At 37.4% G+C, this 19,536-nt stretch overlaps 1 protein-coding gene across 1 annotated transcript in view; it reads left to right on the top strand.

Annotated features, from left to right (window-relative positions):
- The window catches only part of LOC149791628 (uncharacterized), a 123,685-nt gene that overhangs the window by 49,019 nt on the left and 55,130 nt on the right, over positions 1-19,536 (top strand). Inside the window, exons 16-24 of the mRNA XM_089970185.1 lie at positions 1,325-1,480; positions 1,932-2,126; positions 3,270-3,518; positions 3,940-4,144; positions 5,163-5,335; positions 7,305-7,469; positions 8,189-8,311; positions 9,400-9,525; positions 10,008-10,139. Coding sequence (XP_089826311.1) covers positions 1,325-1,480; positions 1,932-2,126; positions 3,270-3,518; positions 3,940-4,144; positions 5,163-5,335; positions 7,305-7,469; positions 8,189-8,311; positions 9,400-9,525; positions 10,008-10,139 — 1,524 coding nt within the window. The remainder of the gene's footprint in view (positions 1-1,324; positions 1,481-1,931; positions 2,127-3,269; positions 3,519-3,939; positions 4,145-5,162; positions 5,336-7,304; positions 7,470-8,188; positions 8,312-9,399; positions 9,526-10,007; positions 10,140-19,536) is intronic.

Genomic DNA, 19,536 nt, shown 5'->3' with positions numbered 1-19,536 from the left:
TGCTCTCTCATATCTATCAGAGACGTACCATATTACAATTCAGTCAAAACACTAAATTACAGAAATAAATGCGACTGAAAATTTTGTTACGAAACTAAGAACCTCAGAGCCAATAAGCCAAGACGACGTAAAAGTGATATTTGCGCTGGCTAAATGGACTGTCACACAGCAGCTGCTTTGCAATTTTCCCCGTTAAACTATTTTGATACAATGCTAGGCTAGCGACACAGGCTATATAGATCATAGCTGGGATCCGTCTAGCAGCGAGCATGCAAGTGACAGGATATAAACATGTCTTCTTTAGTTGGTGATAAGAATGGTAATAAATATATTTACATTTGTGCATCTTGAATTTTCTCACAATGTAATTTTAAGTTCTCTAAATCCGAATGACATGACCCATGTCACTAAAACCCTGATATACACTTAAACTTCACTGTAATTTTGACTACATTTCCATCTGAAATCACATTTTCGTTACTGTACTGAATTAACCCAATAAATCCAGTCCATCAAAAGAAGAAAAGCAGAATTTAATTGGATCAAGAGATAAATAAAACCGATCCATTGCAGAACAACTTGAAAAGTTTTTAAATGTGCATTCGTTCAAAACATGACTCTAAATTAAAATTTTAAGTAGATGAAAAGGAGATGTTTTTAAAACAAATGTCGAGTGTGCGACGAATTTCAAAGGTCCCTGCGGGATGCTATGTGCATAATGATATTATCGCTGTGTATTGATGAATCTATGGTTGTGTATTTATTTTGAAATACAGCATAAAGTTAAATGTTTTATTGTAATGTATTCCTTCATTACTAAGTCTTAGGTAGAAAAACGAAATAAGTATATCATAAAAAGGTTACTGCATTTGTATGGGAAAACAAGAACTCGTTCTGTTCGAAATACCACTTCACTCCTTAGGTTGTACAGTATTATTTAGAAAAAAAACCTCGTTTATATTTCCCATACAAATACAGTAACCTATAAATACACAATGGTGGATCTTTCACCATTGTACATTATGTGTAATGATTTGAATTTTTCCAGCTAAATACGCACGGCGGTACTTGAATGAATGTAATCATAGAAGTAGTCTTGAGAAAACGAGTCTCATAATTTTCTTATATTGGTTCTTATAAGGTAAATGGATTTATCCTGTTATGAAAATGATGAACAGTTCATGTTTTGTACGAAATTTTTAAATCCCTTGTCAATTAACGAACATAAACGTTTTAAGGAAAAGCTGTTTCATCAAGGCTTGGAAGAGAATATGTACTGTAATGTCCGTACTACTGAAATTATTGAATCGTGTATATTTTTCAGGACTCATCATATACGCCAGAATGACTTCAGGTTCGATGCTTAACGACTATACGTCAGACTACATGGATTTTAACAAGGATTTCAACATTGTGTCAGACTACCTGTCACTTTCAAGAACTTGCAGAATCAAAGATCTGAGAGTTGTGTTCTCATCAGGTTACAAGTTTTACATTATCTGTACTAAAAGTAAAAATTATTGAAAACACGAGGAAAGAATTCGAAGAATACTTACAGTACAGAATTTAGTGTTTAACAAAGTGTATAACGGATTAATAAAATCATTTTTGCTTATTGTTTGCGTAAAGTATGCATTGTATTTTTCTTTGAATTTATAACATACAGAGTGCTTGAAAATTATGTATCAAGGAGACTTGAAGAAAAAACATCGTTTCTTTTTTTTTTTGATGTTTAACGATCATACATTCTTATAATGCCATACATATCTTATTGAGCTGAGAAACCTTTCCAAAGTATGTTGTTTCAACGAATACTTGTGTTTTAATAATAATAATGCTAATAATAATAATAATAATAGCATCACTAAGCGGTGAAATAAATGTATCCGTTATTATAAGTTTTAATACTTCTCTGATTAAACTTGTTGTAGGCATAGCTTTCACAGTAGGAATTGCACTGAACATGCTAAACATCGATGTCATAATTCCTAACAAGTTTCGTGGAATGACGTCCGGATTGATGGGGAATTTTGACGACGATCCAGCAAATGACTTGCGACTGAAAAATGGGACTATTCTCTACCATGAATTACACGAAAGGCGCATTTTCGAATTCGGAATGACATGTAAGAATATTTCAAATAGTGGTGAATTGCAATTATTGCGCATATTAGGTTAGATTTGTTTTCTTACATAATTCTGATTCTTAGAAATGGCAGAAATTTGGTAATATTTAGCAAAGTTATATTGATAACTGTTATGTCAAAGAATAATAAAAGATAATTTTAAAAAATGGGTATAGGCTTGTATGTTATTCAAATGGAACTAGTCATTTACAGTGTCAGTAGATCGCCCCCTTCACTCAGTCGTTTCTCAAAATAAAATTAACCCTTTTTAATATCTCTCTGTGTCCCCCTATCCGATAATTATAAACAACTGCCACATTTATAACATGTTCTCATAAAAGCACCTTACGAGCACCAGTTTCATATAGGACCTTCTTAAACTGGGACTCTTAAAATATTTGCCAATGTGTCATTTTAGACAGTAAACATGAGTGATTGTTCGAATATTTATTGAACTCCATCTTTAATAAAAGCGAGTTTCCCTCGACTAATCCCTCAACAACGTGAATAATTTATATTACATTCTTGATATACCTTTACTTATTTCGACGCATTTACGCCAAAGTTCAGGACACCCTCTGCTGTTATGTAGTTGGTATTTAGTATGATCTATTCTAACAACCGGTTTAAACTTTCAACAAGTTCATCGCAGCTTAGACAAATAAATTAAACTTCTGATTCTTTCGCATAGTATTGTTAAATACTAAATTTATAAGCGAACTCTTGCTTAAAGCGGAACGACAGCCATCGTGAAAAGACGTCTGTTTGGGGTATGAGAGTTTGCATAAAATTTTGATAAAAGCGACTATTAGCAAAACTGTACAATAATTACATCACTATCTCTAAAATTCTTCAAAACGGAGAAAATAAATATAACCATATACTCAATATATTTGTTACAATGATTTACTAATTAATCAAAAGGCATCAGAGTGTGACCAAATAAAAGGTTTTCAATAGAATTTATTACATAACTGCATGTGCGTGATTTGGATTTTTAACGTTGCTTTAATAATATTTCAGTCTTATCGCTACGATGTCCTCAGTGTGACAGTATGTAGTGATGTCTAGCACTGGGGCATCATACCGCAGGCACGTAGCATCATATAATATACGTATCCAACATGTACAAATATTTTATAGGGGCCGTTGAAGCTAATCAGTCTGCATTCTGGTATCAACGAGGAAAAAGTTACTACGATTATTCTCACCTCAACTATACGCCCAAATTCCTGGAAGACGCAGATAAAGCAAAGGTGGCCAGAGCAAAACAGTTTTGCGGTTCGGCGGAGGAGGAGTGCATTTTTGATCTGGTTTTCACGGGAAATGAAGCTGTAGCGAATCACACCAAACATCTCGGGAATGTTTCGAGCGAAATGGATAAAAATCTAGGTAAACATCACGACTTTTATGCAATTAGGCTTCAGTTCCATATCTTGTTTACGAATAATCATATCAATTATTACTTGCTGTAGTATTAATATTACTACTAGTAGTAATAGCGGTAATGGTGGCTACAGTGTAAGCAGGTATGACGTAAGCAATAGTAGTGGATATTTCATTGGTAGAAGCAGCATGTGTAAGACTATTGACAGAAGAGATTGGCAATAGCAGAGAATGAATAAAAGGATTGACGTAGGTTTTCATAAGTATTGGTCTTTCTAAAATTATTGCTGAATAGTATATATTCTATAGAGGAACAATTTTGTCATCTGCGTTATCTGCCGTAATTTTCACGGTATAGTTTTAAATACAAATTATAGATTTAAAAGAAATTAATTGACATTTTGTTATTTTTATTTTTTTATTTTAGTCAACCATGCACCAAGTATCATTGGTCCTCAGAAAGTCAATATTACGGCCAATGAAACTTCGATCTATGGGTTGTATGCTACAGATGATGGGACATTTACATATAAAGTCCTCGACGGATTTCCTTATGCAAATATCACTCAGCAAGCCAATGGATCAGCAATATTAACTCTTTTTCTCAAAGAAAACAGTCCTGTTAATATCATGTAAGTAGACAACAAGAGTTGTTATACATTATTTTAATAAATTCTTCCTTCCATTCGAAGGATAAAGAGATAGCTTTGAGGGTTCGCTAAAATCAAGTCAACGACAAAACAATAGCTAAACTGACAGCGTACAAAATGTGTTTGTTTCGCAATATATGGTTATAATTATGGGACGATTAAAGCAAAGATTTACTCAATAGATTATTGTATTTTTTTCGAAAGGAAATATTACTTGGATGCTACAATCGATTAGGCAAGCTGGTACAAAGAAAGTCTTACTTCTAATTTTGAAGAAAAAAAATATTTTACATCAACGGACACGTGTGTTACTGCATTCCTATTTCTGCCACTTTAGATTTCCAACACAACTTGATATTTTGTCGCGTTTTCACTCTTATTCTTTATATACGTTTAGGCAATCTATCTATATTACTTTAAGCATATTCGTTCCATGGGATAAACCTCGCTGTATGCCTGTTTCGTATATTTGCTTGATTTTGTGGGTATTGCCTTGTTTGTTTTTTACAGTTCCATATATATTCCTAATACATGACACATTTGCACCATTTTTGTCACCGCTCCGGTGGCCTAAGCGGTTAGAGCGTCAGCCTTGGATCCGAGAGGTCATGGGTTCGAACCCCGGCCAAGTCATATAAAAGACTTATAAAAATGGTACTCACAGCTGCATCGCTCGGCGCACAGGATTAAGAGATTACTGTTGGGACTGGTCGGCCTGGTGTCAGGATAATGTGACTCGGTGGGACCTTATGCTACATGCCTGCGGCATAATGCCCCAGTACGAGACATCACTATAAACTGCCTCACTGCAGACATCGTAGCGATATGACTGAAAACTTTTTAAAGCTACGTTAAAAATCCAAATCACACACACACACACACACACACCATTTTGTGTTAACGAATTTAATTTGAAGTTTTAAAGCAAACTTAAAACAAGGGATATCTTCCGTTCAATCAATTTTTTTTTTACTACTGTATGATTAGTATCACTTTTTAGCGTGACAGTTGTGGATAACTTTGGAATACAAGCAACGCCTCATCAACCCACCATGGTGTTCTGCTCAAAGTGTAACCGAAGAGGAACTTGCGACTTTGAAGATTACCTGGATGACGATCGTACCACATACACTTTTAAATATGCTTCTTGTAAATGCGAACCGTATTGGGATGGTATGCATCTTCTAGTCTCATTATAATTTTAAGGTGTACTTATGCATAAGTAATGATTTTGCCATCAGACAATAAACAATTTTGTAAGTAAAACTGCAAAATCAAACAACTTTATTAATTTCATAATGTTATTGAAAACGTATGTCTTATTCTAAACGAACAGTCGTGTCATATGGTAATTGAAGATGTGCATATATATATATATATATATATATATATATATATATATATATATATATATATATATATATATATATATATATCTGAGAAATCTTTTTTTAGTCATCAATAACCACAAGTCATTGTATCTGAAGAGTTTATATATCATTTTATTCTTTATTACTACACGGCATATCGAATGTTGTTTCCCTTCTTATTTATTGATTAATTTTGAGCATTTGACTTTCTTCGTGCTCAAAAATTAAACTTACTTCAGTAATATAAAGACTATAATGAGAGACACAGCTCGAACATTGGGCCATCTACGGGGTAAGTTTGGTTGGCATTATTTGGTTGCGCTCCAAAGTTTCCATATCTGTCTGACTTGCTATAATCCCAGAGAGAACGGTTAGGAATCAGAAAAATACCGGATTTCATTTTCAACTTGTCGCGTCACCGTATGATGCTGAGCGATGACAGCTTTCACTTTGCATTCAAAAACTCCGTCAGTAACCTCTGGAAGTATATTCTTGTTTCCTACAAGTAGGAGAAGTGATAAAAATAAAAGGACAGATAAAACTTGAGCCAAATCAGAAACGTATGTCCATTTTTCGATAATGGACAAAATATCGGCAGGACAATTGGGTGTTTCTATTTTTGAGCAAGAAGAAAAAGCCTTGGGTTGCATATTCCTTTGAGCGCTGAAGACAAAAAGGATACCAGAGTTTACCACCAGCGTATGATTTGACCTATTACTAAAAATTCAAGGCAGATAAATTACAAAAGTTATATTATTTAAAGCTTCCATAACCATCATCGTCAAAGTCGTCATCATCATCATCATCATTTATAAGGCTATATGTCTGAGGTTCAAGAAATTCCAGCCACTGAATATCAACTAGGTGCCTATAATTTCCATTGCGATGAAGGTCTCTGTAATCTTTATTTCATCAATTTTCAGGTGAATAATTCTTTGGCATCTACATCTAAATGTTACAAGTTACAGAAAGAGTCGCGTATGTGAACTATTTACGCTAATTTGTACAAAAATTAGGACGAGTGGTCAGAGTCCTCCTTTTATCCATATACTCTCTCTCCACGATCATAGTATTACTAGTAGTAGAAGTAGTAGTACTGCTGTTCTTTAACGTCTATGTTGCAGCGTTCCATATAGGAAAAACATCGGTGAACTGGTTAATTAATAATTTATATATTTAAGGGCAAATAAGATTTAAGTCTTTTTTTAATTTTGTATTCGTTAGGACTTTTTCCATTTAAGAGATTTCACACCATTTAAGTCGGTGAGCATCGATAATTTGATGTTTTAATACCATAGAACAAATTGACTGTTCCGAGTTAATTCATCTCAATGCCGAGTTTGACATATATATCAACAGCAAATCTATTAGTTTCTTATTATTGGACAATTTTGATTTTACCATCGTAAAGTTGATGCCCAGTCCCCCTGTTAAAGGGGTCGCATGGATTAAAGTTACCGCTGAATAGTATATATGTGACATTTTCACTTGTTTTTTGTTTTCTTCACATCGACTGATGTTGCATTGGGAGTACCTTATTAGAGATTTTTTTATTATTATTCATGCATAAATGCTCACCCTCATACCTGATTACGACGTCTTTGGGATTCATACATGTATTCTTTATCTCTACTTCATTCAGCACGCGATTGAGCTACAACAAACAAGAGAAAGGAGAGCAGATAAAGATTGTATGTATTTACATAATGTGCATATTGCATCATCCTGCGATCTGACATACTGACATAACCTTCATTTGCATCTACTTTAAGGTCCAGAGTGTGAATTTGATAAGGATGGATGTGCCACACACCCCTGTTCACCACTTCGGAACTGTACAGATAATCCGGCAGATATCCACCAAGTCTCTGGGATCGGATACAACTGTTCTGAATGTCCAAAGGGTTTTATTTCTACAAATGACGGTCGATGCGAAGGTTGTATATATATATATATATATATATATATATATATATATATATATATATATATATATATATATATATATGCACATCAGTAGCGTGGCATAGTTGTTTAGTAGACTATGCTTTATCATACATAAATTCATTCTCGTACAACGTAGATTTTATTTATTGCATATGACAAAACAAAAAACAGCGCTAAATTACGTTTGGTTCTATCCAAATAAATTATTTTTTTTGCATCAAGAGTAACTTGATAACAATATGGTATGTGTTTCTCCGTTTATGCAACAACTGTAATCTTTGGAGAGAATGTAAATGTTAAGTTTACATCAAACTTATTTTCCATATAAACATTCGTTTTCACATTCCAACATCAGTGCATGTAGAAAGAGTCTTTTTTAAAAGTACTAACCTTTTATTCCTGTAACCGCCTTGTCTTGGCTGAGTCTGTGAAACTTATATTGAGTAATTTTGAAAATTTCTAACATTTTTCTCTAGAACAAAATTTGCCTTAAACTACTTGAGATTTCACGTTAAAATTGAGCTAGCTTTGTCTCCGAAAACTCTTGCATATAGTTCTAGCAGTGCCCTCTTTTTTCATCTACAAGTCATCATTAAAACAGTAAGCACGAGAACAAAGCAAATTTTAGCAGGTACAGCAGATGATAAATAATCGCTATATGATTGATGGTAACAGTGTGATAATAATATGTTTCTTTGGATATCAACAGATATCAACGAGTGTATTGCTAACAACGGAGTGTGTTCACAGATTTGTAATAACACATATGGAAGCTACACCTGCTCTTGCTTTCAAGGCTTTCGAAAACCAGATGATTCAGATATATGTCAAGGTACATTTTCAATTATTACTTGAATTACGAGTACATGTCAATTTATTTTCCACTTATTACTTCAATTACGATAATATGTATATGTACATTTCCAATTAGTAATCGAATTACGATTTTATGTCAAAGTGCATTTCCAAGTATTACTTGAGTTACGATAGTATAAGCAACATTTGAACAACATTCATTGCATTTTTCACGAGTTGTTATTTTTAATTAATTGCATGAAATTTTGTTATCAGAAAGGATAAAATGTGTATACATGTGTCCCAATCTTATTTATATTCAATTAGTGTAAATCTCTTTAGTATAGTCAGTACGACGCTTCTAATGAATGCAATAAGGTATCAATATAATAGCCACAGTTAACATATCACTGGAATAGCCACAGTTAAAATATCCTTTGAATAGCCACAGTTAAGATATGACTGGAAGAGCCAAAGTTAAGATATCTCTGGAATAGCCCCAGTTAAGATATCACTGGAATAGCCACGGTTTACATATCACTAGAATAGCCAGTTTTAAGATATCGCTAGAAGAGCCAAAGTTAAGATATCACTGGAACAACCAAAGTTAAGATAACAATGGAATAACCAAACTTAAGATATCACTGGAATAGCCAAAGTTAAGATATCACTGGAATAGTCCAATTACAGTTAAAATATAGTGTGTATTTTATTTAACTCTTAAAAATAATGCTGATTGTTAGATGATATGCACCTCCTTTTTGTAAGTTACACATTACAACAAGGAAAGATTTAAAGAGAGTTTTGATGAAAGCAGATCTCTAAATTAGCCTAATATGTCATTAGCCGCATTAATATATTAAAAGTCCTGAAGCGAAATTTATGGATTTTAATTCATAAATAATTAAAGATTAAAATCAATAAATATGTAATAACCTGAAAATCAAAAAATAAAAACTCCGTGAAAAGTAATTGCACGAGTGATATCTTTAGTTGCACGACCGATAATATCTTTATCGACTTGACCTTTTCATATTTCGTTCCCTAAATGACCCCTGTTTAATTTTCTTGCAGAATGACTAACTTTTGAAGAAGCACTATATTATTAACATCTTTATAATCTAGATATCAACGAGTGCGAGGATACAATGAATAAGTGTAACCAAACGTGCAAAAATACCATTGGTGGGTACGACTGCGGTTGCTATAACGGATTTATTTTTAATAACCAGACACGGACATGTGAAGCAGGTAAGAATAGTATGCGTTAAAATTAAAACTATACTATGAGAGTTTCATATTATCGAACAGTTTAGTTTCTAATATTTGTACTTAATAGACATACAAACATATTCAAAAGTTAACAGCAACAACCTAGATTTTGTATGAGCTTCGTAGTCAATTACATACTACATTAAAGAAGCAACTGTCTCACTTAACTATCTATACTTTAATGAAAGAATTTAATGTAATCGTAAATAAAATATAAGTTGGTAACAACGTGCAAAAATATTACAACGTAAATATCTCATATTTGCGTAAATAGGAATATTAATTCAATATCCATTGCGCATATGTTGCCAATATAATTAACACTTTATTGACATAAAGTCAGTCAGTAAATAGGTTTATATGTTTATTTAATACTTTTCTTCAATGTTCGATAAGCTAGCCAAGATAGTAAAGATAAACTAAAATATTTTAGTACACGCTATCTACGTTTCTTCCTGCAGGGAATCTTTCCTCGGGATGTAACCATCTTGACTGCAGTAGTACAGCAGGTTGCACAGTAGATGAACACGAAAATCCCATGTGTTTCTGTAGAAAAGGGCTTCAGCTGAATCTGGATGGACGAACTTGTGTTGGTATGTGTGTAAGGCGCGCGCGCACGTGTGTGTATGTGTGTGAGAGAAAGAGACAGAGAGTGGAAGAAGGGTATACATTTGATAGCACAAAAATTACTTTACACAAAATTAAGCAAAAGTTCAAAAGATGCACGTGATGGGATTTGCAACAAAACTGTTTCACACACAACACTGCTACGTTTATCAACGCTAATGATATAACGATGATCTGAAATAGTTATCAAGATTTCAGTGAAGTGATCTAAAGTGATGAAAATGGGATACTATCAGGTCTGCACAATAAGCAGGTTTGGCTGACACAAATGGCATAATAACAGCTTTGCATGCTATAGCGTGGGTATGGCTCAATTACGTAAAATGTTTACACCAAGAATTACACCCGATGTGAACTTTTCTCTACAGAAAATATGCGACAGTAAACTGTTATTATATGTACGAAAAAGATGAGAAATGCTTAGAAAAAAATGAAATATCAAATAGGAAGAGGAAGCATGATGTGTGATTTAGAAGTAAATGAAACATTAATGTAGGAAATCAGACGAACAATGGAATTTGTAAACCTGCACTGGGTTGGTTATATACGCAATGTAGTTAGTAAAAATCATTCCAAACACACCGGACCTTTATTACATAAAGGACAATGTATGACAGACACAAACTAGAAAAACATTCAAAGTTTTATTTTTTTATTTTCGTGGTTACATAAGTATTTCAAAATGTTGGATTGCTTTCAGACTAACAAAACATTGCGTAAAAATATACTTTGTTTACATTTTTATACTTATTATTTATTTATTGTGTCCGCCCTGAAAAAGGGGTCCGTTTATCTCGAAAGTGCTTGACCATTTTCTGTAACTTTATGCCATCGTTCGGTCTGCAATCTGAATGAAATAATGTGTGTGTGTGTGTGTGTGTGTGTGTGTGTGTGTGTGTGTAGAACCCTGTTTTAAAATGGATAGAAAACTTACTTCTGAAACCAATGGACCCATAGTAGTGAAGGGGGATACTATACGTACAATGGGAATTAGCATTACAGACCCCCTTGGGAACATATACGTACAAGGGAAATTTAACATGGCGAAAAATCGTGGGAACATATACGTACAAGGGGAATTTAACATGGGAATAAATCGTGGGAACATATACGTACAAGGGGAATTTAACATGGGAATAAATCGTGGGAACATATACGTACAAGGGGAATTTAACATGGGAATAAATCGTGGGTCACTTTACGTACAAGGGGAATTTAACATGGGATTTTTTTTAAAAAAATTTTAAAAAAGGGGTAGGCAATGGAAAGGCTATCTCTTTTCGAGAAATATGGCTGGCCCTGAAAAGGGCCTTTGGGTTTTCTTCTTCTTCTAATTTCTTCTTTTCCTCCACCAAGTTCTTATTTTATCTCCTACACTCTTCTTCTCTTTCTTTTTTTTCTTCTCCTCCTCTTCTTTCTTCTTCTCTTCCTCCTCTTCTTTCTTCTTCTTTTCATTTTCTTCTTCTTTTTCAATTTTTTCGTTCCAATTGCGTATTCTTATTCTTTCCTCTTCATCCTCCTTCTCCTCCTTGATCTCTTTCATGACACCACTAATCTTGTCCTTTGCTTTCCTTAAGTTATTAATTTCCATCTTCACACGATGGGGACTATAGGAATAATGGTCTTCAACCAGTCTTAATAGCATCTGTTCCATTATTCCTAAGTTGTCTAAAACGTCTTGCAAGGTTTGTATTTTGTCGATTTGGTTTGACGCCATCTTCTTTTTATTCTTTGCAGAATGGTTTGAACAACGAACACTATGGGTTCTTATAGTGAAAGCGCGGACGTGAAGGAAAACATCCCCCTAATAACATAAATTTGATCTTACCTAGATCATGATTAACATCGCGCGGACGTGAAGGAAAACATCCCCACTTTTCTCATTTCGTATAATATAACCCAAACTATACTCTCCACATACGCTAAGAAACTATAAAGAAACCCATAATCTACTATTCACGCAAACTTACTTTATTAGTTACTAACACAAACACAAACACACAATCACATACACTTCCACTATTAATAAAGAGTTAGTGTTTATATTCACACTACTCTACCTACACACATTGGCTAATCGATCGTTATTTCTTTTCTAGAGTATTGGGTAGCCCTGAAAAGGGCTGTTTTGTTTGGAACTTCATGGACACCTGGTTAATGGTGGCACCTACCAGGCCTGGCGCCACATACACATCTTATCCCCCAGTTACTTTTTACCTTTTGGGGGAAGAGAGCAGAGGCAGGATATGTCGCTTCAGAATCCCAATTTTCGCTCTCTGGGATTTTGAAATTTCTTCTCTCCTTTTCCTTCTCCTCCTCCTCTTCTTTGTTTCTTCTTTCCTCTTTATATCTTCTTTCTTCTTCTTTATATCTTCTCTCCTCCTCTTCTTTGTTTCTTCTTTCCTCCTCTCTTATTCTTCCCTCCTCGACAATGCCTTCCGCGGCCAGTTCATTTAATATGCGCCTGGCATATTCCAGATGCACATGAAGCTCCAACAGTTTCTCCAGTCTCGTGTTCATTTTTTGGTGTTGATCAATCAACAAGGGTAGCTGGACTGCCGAACGAGTTTCAATTTATACTGAAAGCGCGGACGTGAAGGCAAACATCCCCTAATAACATAAAATTCATCTTACCTAGATCATGACCAAAAAAAACAACAACGCGCGGACCTAAAAGAAACACTCACCCACTTTTTTATGCTACCCATCACTATTGTAAAATTTTTTATAAATCACTTCAATAGACTATCCACATACGCAAGGCAATCCAATCTAACTCCAAATATACACCTCAAACAGCCCAAAAAAACCAAACATCATTTTAATCTACTATCCACACCAACTTACTTTATCACTTACAAACACACAAACACACAAACACATGCCCTCACATTTTTTGAAAAAGAGTTAGTGTTTATTTTCACACTACTCTACCTACACACATTGGCAAATTGATGGTTATTTCTTTTCTAGAGTATTGGGTAGCCCTGAAAAGGGCTGTTTTTTTGTTTTGCTATGGCATTCTTTTTTAGTTTCTAAGAATGCGATGTCCTCTGAGGATAGACTTTCTGGCGATAGGTCTGCTTCTTCGGAAAGAGAAGAAGAACTCTTTGGTGTCGATACGACAATCGACAAAGCCTCTGTCAGCTTCAGGTTGTTGCTGCTGCTGTTGCTGTTGTTGCTGTTGCTGCTGTCTCTGAAGTCTGTACTTCTCTGTCCATTCTTCTTTCTCCCTGTTCATTTCTTCTCTGAAGAGCTCTTCTATCAGGTCTTCAGTGATTTTTAACATTCTCACATTCTCTATTTCTTCTGGCTTCGGTATCAGACTGTGTCTGACCCTATGCAAATTCACGTAGGCTTCGTTGAGCTTAGCTAGTTTGGAGCACATCTTCTTAGGAGGATGAGTCGACAATGGATGGTTAGACTGGGAACAAACCGGTTCTTAAAGTCAAAGCGCGGACGTGAAGGAAAACATCCCCACACGGTTTTTGAGTCGCAACGTTCAGTGAGTGTCATGAGAGGGATAGTAAGAAATGAAAGAGCATCAATCCAACATTCTTATAGCTAAACAAAAGACAAAGGCATTTTTTTCTAAACACAACATTTTTTATTCAAAAATCACTTAACACTAAACAACAACATTTCTAACATTTTTTAACAATAATCCAACACTATAACATCAAACAATTTTTTTTCAAATCACAAACATTTTTTTTCTCAATGGACAATCTACTTTGAACAGGGCTGACAACGTTGTGAATGAAATTGTGATTTCCACTGTTGGAAATCATTAGGCCATTGATGGACACTACGTTTCCTAGCTTGAGACAAAAGATAAGCATAATGGTCACAAAACCATCGATCTACTTTCACATCGTTTCTAGCAGAAGAACGAGGATCGAAATGAGTCACTAAATGTTCTAAGGAATAGCCCAGGCTGCGATGATGCAGAAAATACACACAGTACTGTCCACACACCAAGGAATCTGTGCCTTGTAATTTCACGTTATTGAATCGGGTGGTTTGAGCATTTCTTCTCATAAAGTCGATGATATCGTCTTCCAAAGGGGGCAATCCGTACGAATCGAAATATTCCACACATCCTTCTTGAGGAAAGTAGACGGCTACCCAGTGGGTTCCTGGGAGATGACTGTCGTCTGTGTTGATCACGTAAGCTTGATGGTCTTTAGGTTTGCGATGAGGGAGTTCATCTTTAGCACAGACGACAGGATTCCAAGAAGCCGTATACGAACTGTGGTTCAGAAGGTAATAAAGTTCCCAGGTATCCATTGTTTTGTGTTTTTTTCTTCTTCTTCTTCACAGGTAATAATAAGTCGTCAATTCGATCCTGACTTTTTGCTTGAAAATGTCTGACGAATAAACGGTTATTCGTTCTGTTTCCTCACTCTGATTCAGGAGAGCTTCGATACGATGGATCTCTTGAGTGGTTAATGGTGGACAAGAATGTTCACGCAAGTCTTTATACCACTGGTGCAACACGTCTTTGTTCGAGATGAGACTCCAAGCTTCGTCCAGATACTCGTCCAATTTTTCTTCTTGACTTAACATCAGGCATTTATCGTGTTGAATTTGACTGGGATGATCGTTTTGACATCCATAACAATTTTTCTTGATCAATTCCGTCATTTTGTCGACCAAGTGTTTGGCAAAACAGGAGACTAAATGGGCTTCTTGTTCTGGCCATCTTGACTTCATCATGATCACTTCTTCTTTTTCTACGGTCTCCTCACATTCCATGTCCAAAGTTTCTCCACTAGGTAAAGAGGGATAACAGTCTTCCATGGCTTCTAATAATCTAGAATGACTTCTCTCAAACTGTTGATTTCTATGGTATTATCGAATTCTGCATACAGGATGGCGTTCACTGTGTCTGGTAGAGCACTCGCAAACTGAAGTTCCACACGAATCTGGCCAGATTTTATAGGGTGGAAATGTCCCTCGTCGCTGCCCTGGTCAGGAGTGAAATCAAAAGCCCACAAAGCATAGCCTCCGTCATATTCGTCGTACGTAATGCCGTGACTGGTGTTGGTTCCTAACTGGCCGGTGGCTTCGTACAGGGACAAGTACGATCTCAAGTAATTCGACTTAGTCCTATCGATGTCATTAAAGACAGGTTCGAAAGGTCGGGTACACAAGGTCTTGCCGTCGCGACTGACTTCGATCTTGGACACTTTGTAATGTTGAAACTCAAAAGGATTTTCGTTGTAGACACCATTGAAAGCTGAATTCTTGACGATACCAACAATCAAACGTTTGGGTAACTGTCCTTGGAACAGATGATCTTCGATCATGGATCGCTGTCCAGCAGGAATGGTGAACGTTTTCACTTCTACGCGTCGGATCGGATACTTGGCGGTTGTTCTGCTCAATGTCTGACTGATGTCGTTACCTACTTTAGGTAACACTTCCACGCGACGCACGTAGAGTCTGGCTTCTTGGATGATGGTTTTGTAAGTGGCATTATCAGCAGCCATCAAATGGAAAGCGGCACTGCTGCGATTCAGTCTCAGGCGGACATCCACCCCGTTCAGCAAATACTTTTCTTGTAACCACATGTCCAAATGCAAGCGATCCATCAGTTCTAAACTACGACTTTTAGCAATTTTCTTTCGTCGTTCTACAAATCCCCTTTGTATTTTGAGCATCCCCAGCAACTGTAATGCTGTTGAACCTAGTCGCTTGGTCAGGTTTCCATACCACGCAAGCATCCAGATGACTGTCCTTGGCTTCTTTCCCGTACGTCAAGAGATTTTCCAGGTAGGCTCGATAAGGGTAAGTATCCATGCTGCTGCTGACCAGTTTGTTATTCAAGTACAAGTCCACTTCACTAAACAAGGAATGCATGAAATTATTGACGGGAGCTACTACATCATCATCGGCTAGGTTATCGTTGGGTGGTTCGATCACTTTCACTTTTAAGTATAGGTAACTACTATTTAGATCGATGTAATCTTCGGGCTGTCCTTTAATGTCAAACTCGATGGGAGCGGAATCGGTCAATGAGGAGACGGGATGAAATTCCACCCATTGGGATTCTTGCATCGTCATCATGGTGGGGGGCATGGCAAACAGATCCAGTTCCGTCTTGGAACAAGCACAAGACTCTCGGTGCATCATTTTTTTCTGTGTCACAATAATCGAAAACGTCTAAGTCTCGAACGGTTCTTCTTTTCTTGGCTTTTCTAGCTTGAAGTCTGGTGAAAGGGTGTTTTCTGCGTCGTCTCTTTCTGCCTTGTCCTTGCTGAATGCCAGACTCGGTAGCGTGCAGGGCATTTATAGGTGTGTCTCGTCGGCCCAAAATGTCTTTGCCCGTTTGCAGCAAGACATTTTTGCCTGCCCTCATGAAGGCTTCTTTAGGGTTTTGTTTGTCGATGATGACATTTTGGAGAAATTCTTTGCCTTGCGTCAGTGCCGCATCTTTCAAGGCGTGCAATCCGCGTGTCACCATCGGTTTCAATACCGGAGCCACCGAACGAAAGGCCGATTTTAACATGTCTCCTAAACCGTGTCCTCGCTGTCGAGCCACCCCTCGGTACACTGGATACATGACTTGCTTACGAGTCGTGAGAGAACCGTTTTCGAAAATGGAGTTTCACCGTGACTTTTCCTTTGGTGAATGGAATATTTTGTCCCAAATCTCCTTTTATAGTAATGTTGACCGTGTCCAAATACGACTTGCTGACCGGCAAATAGTGAGGATGGACAAATTCGCGGTGGACGTGGTAAGTGTTTCCACCTTCCTCGTCAGCGTTTGCGGCAGAATCCACTTTGAAAGGAATGACACGCAGTAATGGTACGGAGGTGTGTCCCACCACGTTGTATTCCACCACATCGGAATACACAAACATCAAATTCAGTCCTTGGTTCAGTTCTACCGGGGTATGAAAATACTGGGCAAAAGACTCGTTGTTGTAAATGACTGATAATTGGGGTGGTGTTTCTTGTTCTATTTTCTTCCTCATCTTCATGTTACCGCCCAACATGTCAAACAATTCATCACAGAAATAGAAACCCATGATTTTATCCCCCTCAGGAAATTTCATCAGGAAGCGACGAGCTGTTTTGTGGTATTCCAGGGTGACAGTTTTGTTCTTGACATTCTTAAAAGCTTCCCCAAACACGACATTAAACCTGGTGGCTATGGTGTTGACCAAATGTTGACCACTAAAATAATAACCTGGGAGAATGGACAAGTGATAGATGGTGTACTTTTTAGTTTTTGTGGGAGGGGTTTTCTTGTCATATTTGCTATGGGTATCCATCCACTGTTGTATTTGTTCGTCATAAACTTCCACATCAAATTTATTTTGATTGGCAACGACATTGAGGACTTGGGTCGGGTGAATCATTTCTACTAAAGCCACTTCCCAATGGGCTTCGTGATCTAAGGGGATGGCCTGAGGTAATTTGGCCGTGTAACAGCACAACGTGTTGTTGGGAAACACCTCCATGGAACTGTCACTGGGTAAGGTTAAGTAAAATTGGTTTTCGTGACTCATAATTCCAGAGTTCTGTGGCTGTCCGAGGGAATATTAGTGGATGTCAGAGGTGTGTCTCCGCCCAAAATGGGGTTCTGGTTGTGGTTGTTGTTGGAGTGGTGACTGGCACTGGCACTGGACACAACGTTCCCGTTCGAGGAGAATTTCAGGGAGGGATTGGGAAGCAGGTAACCGATGCAACTGCTCAATAAAATGGTCCACAATTGTTTGTCTCCTTGTTGCAAACTCAAATTGGCAATGGCTGCCCCGATGACACAATACACCACGAAGATTTGGCAGAAAAAGACGATTTGCGTTTTAGGCACACGTTCTCCGCACCACACCCACAAGGGTTGTTTCTGTAAATCTTGCACAGAAGAACTAGGGGAAGAAGGAGTGGTCGACGTAGCTGCGTCTACTGTGTGAAAGGGCATGATGGTCACTTCTTCTTTTTATAGTCGATGACTTGCGAAGCGTCGATCCAAGAATCGAAACTGGGTGGATATCCTTTCCAACGTACTTTGACTTCTTTGACACGTCGTTTGCCCACTTTACGGGTTCTGCGTTCGAGAATGCTTTCGATGTCGTACACGTCGTCTTCTTTTTTGGTGACACGTTGTAACTCGGGCAAATAAAACGTTCCTTTGAGTACTTCTCCGTTCATGTCTTCCAATTTATAGACGGCAGGATGACGGCCATGCACTCGTCCAGTGACGCGAAACAGTTCGGTCGTCCAGTTAGGTAAGTAACCTTTGTCGAAAGTGCGTTTGGTTTTGCCAATGCGCACCCAATCTCCTACGGTCAACTCTCCACTTTTCTTGGGGACAGCCCTCGTCGGGGACGTACCGAACAGACGCTCAAACACCAGCACTTCGTTGTCGGGAGTCACGTCTTGCGGGGCACGTCCGATGCTTCGATGGTAAGATTGGTTGTACGCTTGCACCAGGTGCGGTAAGATGTCGATGTACTTCAGAGTGTGGTGATGCGTAAAATATTTCCACATGCGTTCTTTCAAAGTGCGTTGAAAACGTTCCACGATGCTGGCTTTGGTTTCGGGATTCTCGGTGGTAAAAAATGAATGTCACGTTTCTTTAATTCTTTTTGGAAAGCTTGGTTCAAAAATTCGGTGCCTTTGTCCGTTTGCCATCGAAGAGGGCGACGACCGCTTTGTTTCAACACCCGTTGCAGGGCTCGAACTAACTCGGTGCTCGATTTGGAAGTCAAGGGCACGACCCAGGCAAATTTGGAAAAGACGTCGATGACACAAAACAAATATTTGTAACCACGATTGTAGCTGGCCAAATGAGAGACATCGGCTAAATCGGCTTGCCATTGATGATCGAAGCCTTCCACTCGGGTACGACTTCTGGAAAACTTGCGTCGAATGGGTTTGTGTAAAGTGTAGGTAGCTTGTTCTTGTAACCATCGTTGCACTTGAGGTAAACGGAGACTTTTCAGTCGAGTTTTGGCAGCACGATACAATTTTTGAACTCCTGCGTAACCTGCAGGATGCGAGGGATCGTAGTAAATGCTGGCTAAGACTTTTTCCATTTTTTTGGTGTGTTAATAAGACACCCACTCTTGGAGGATGCTACTCTTTTTCTCTTGGGATACTTTCTTGGATTGCAATGCTTTGCGTGTGCGGCCAGCAATAGGTGTCGAAGAGGAGAAGGATGTCTGAGCGGGGGATATCGGTTCTTGTTTCACTTCTGTCTTCACTTCTGTCTTCACTTTCTTTTTCTCTTGTGATGAAGAAGGGGTGGCCATCATCTTTTTAATCCATCCAATTCTGGAGGTAGGTGGTGTTGTTAACTTGCGTACTTTTTCTGGTGGAGTTTGAAACCCTTCTTCTTCTTCTTCTTTT

This window comes from Sinohyriopsis cumingii, chromosome 9, assembly GCF_028554795.1.
Source record: "Sinohyriopsis cumingii isolate HCF-2022 chromosome 9, ASM2855479v2, whole genome shotgun sequence".
Lineage (NCBI taxonomy): Eukaryota > Metazoa > Mollusca > Bivalvia > Unionida > Unionidae > Sinohyriopsis > Sinohyriopsis cumingii.
Note: the sequence above shows the minus strand (reverse complement) of the source record. Positions and strands in the feature narration are given on the sequence as shown.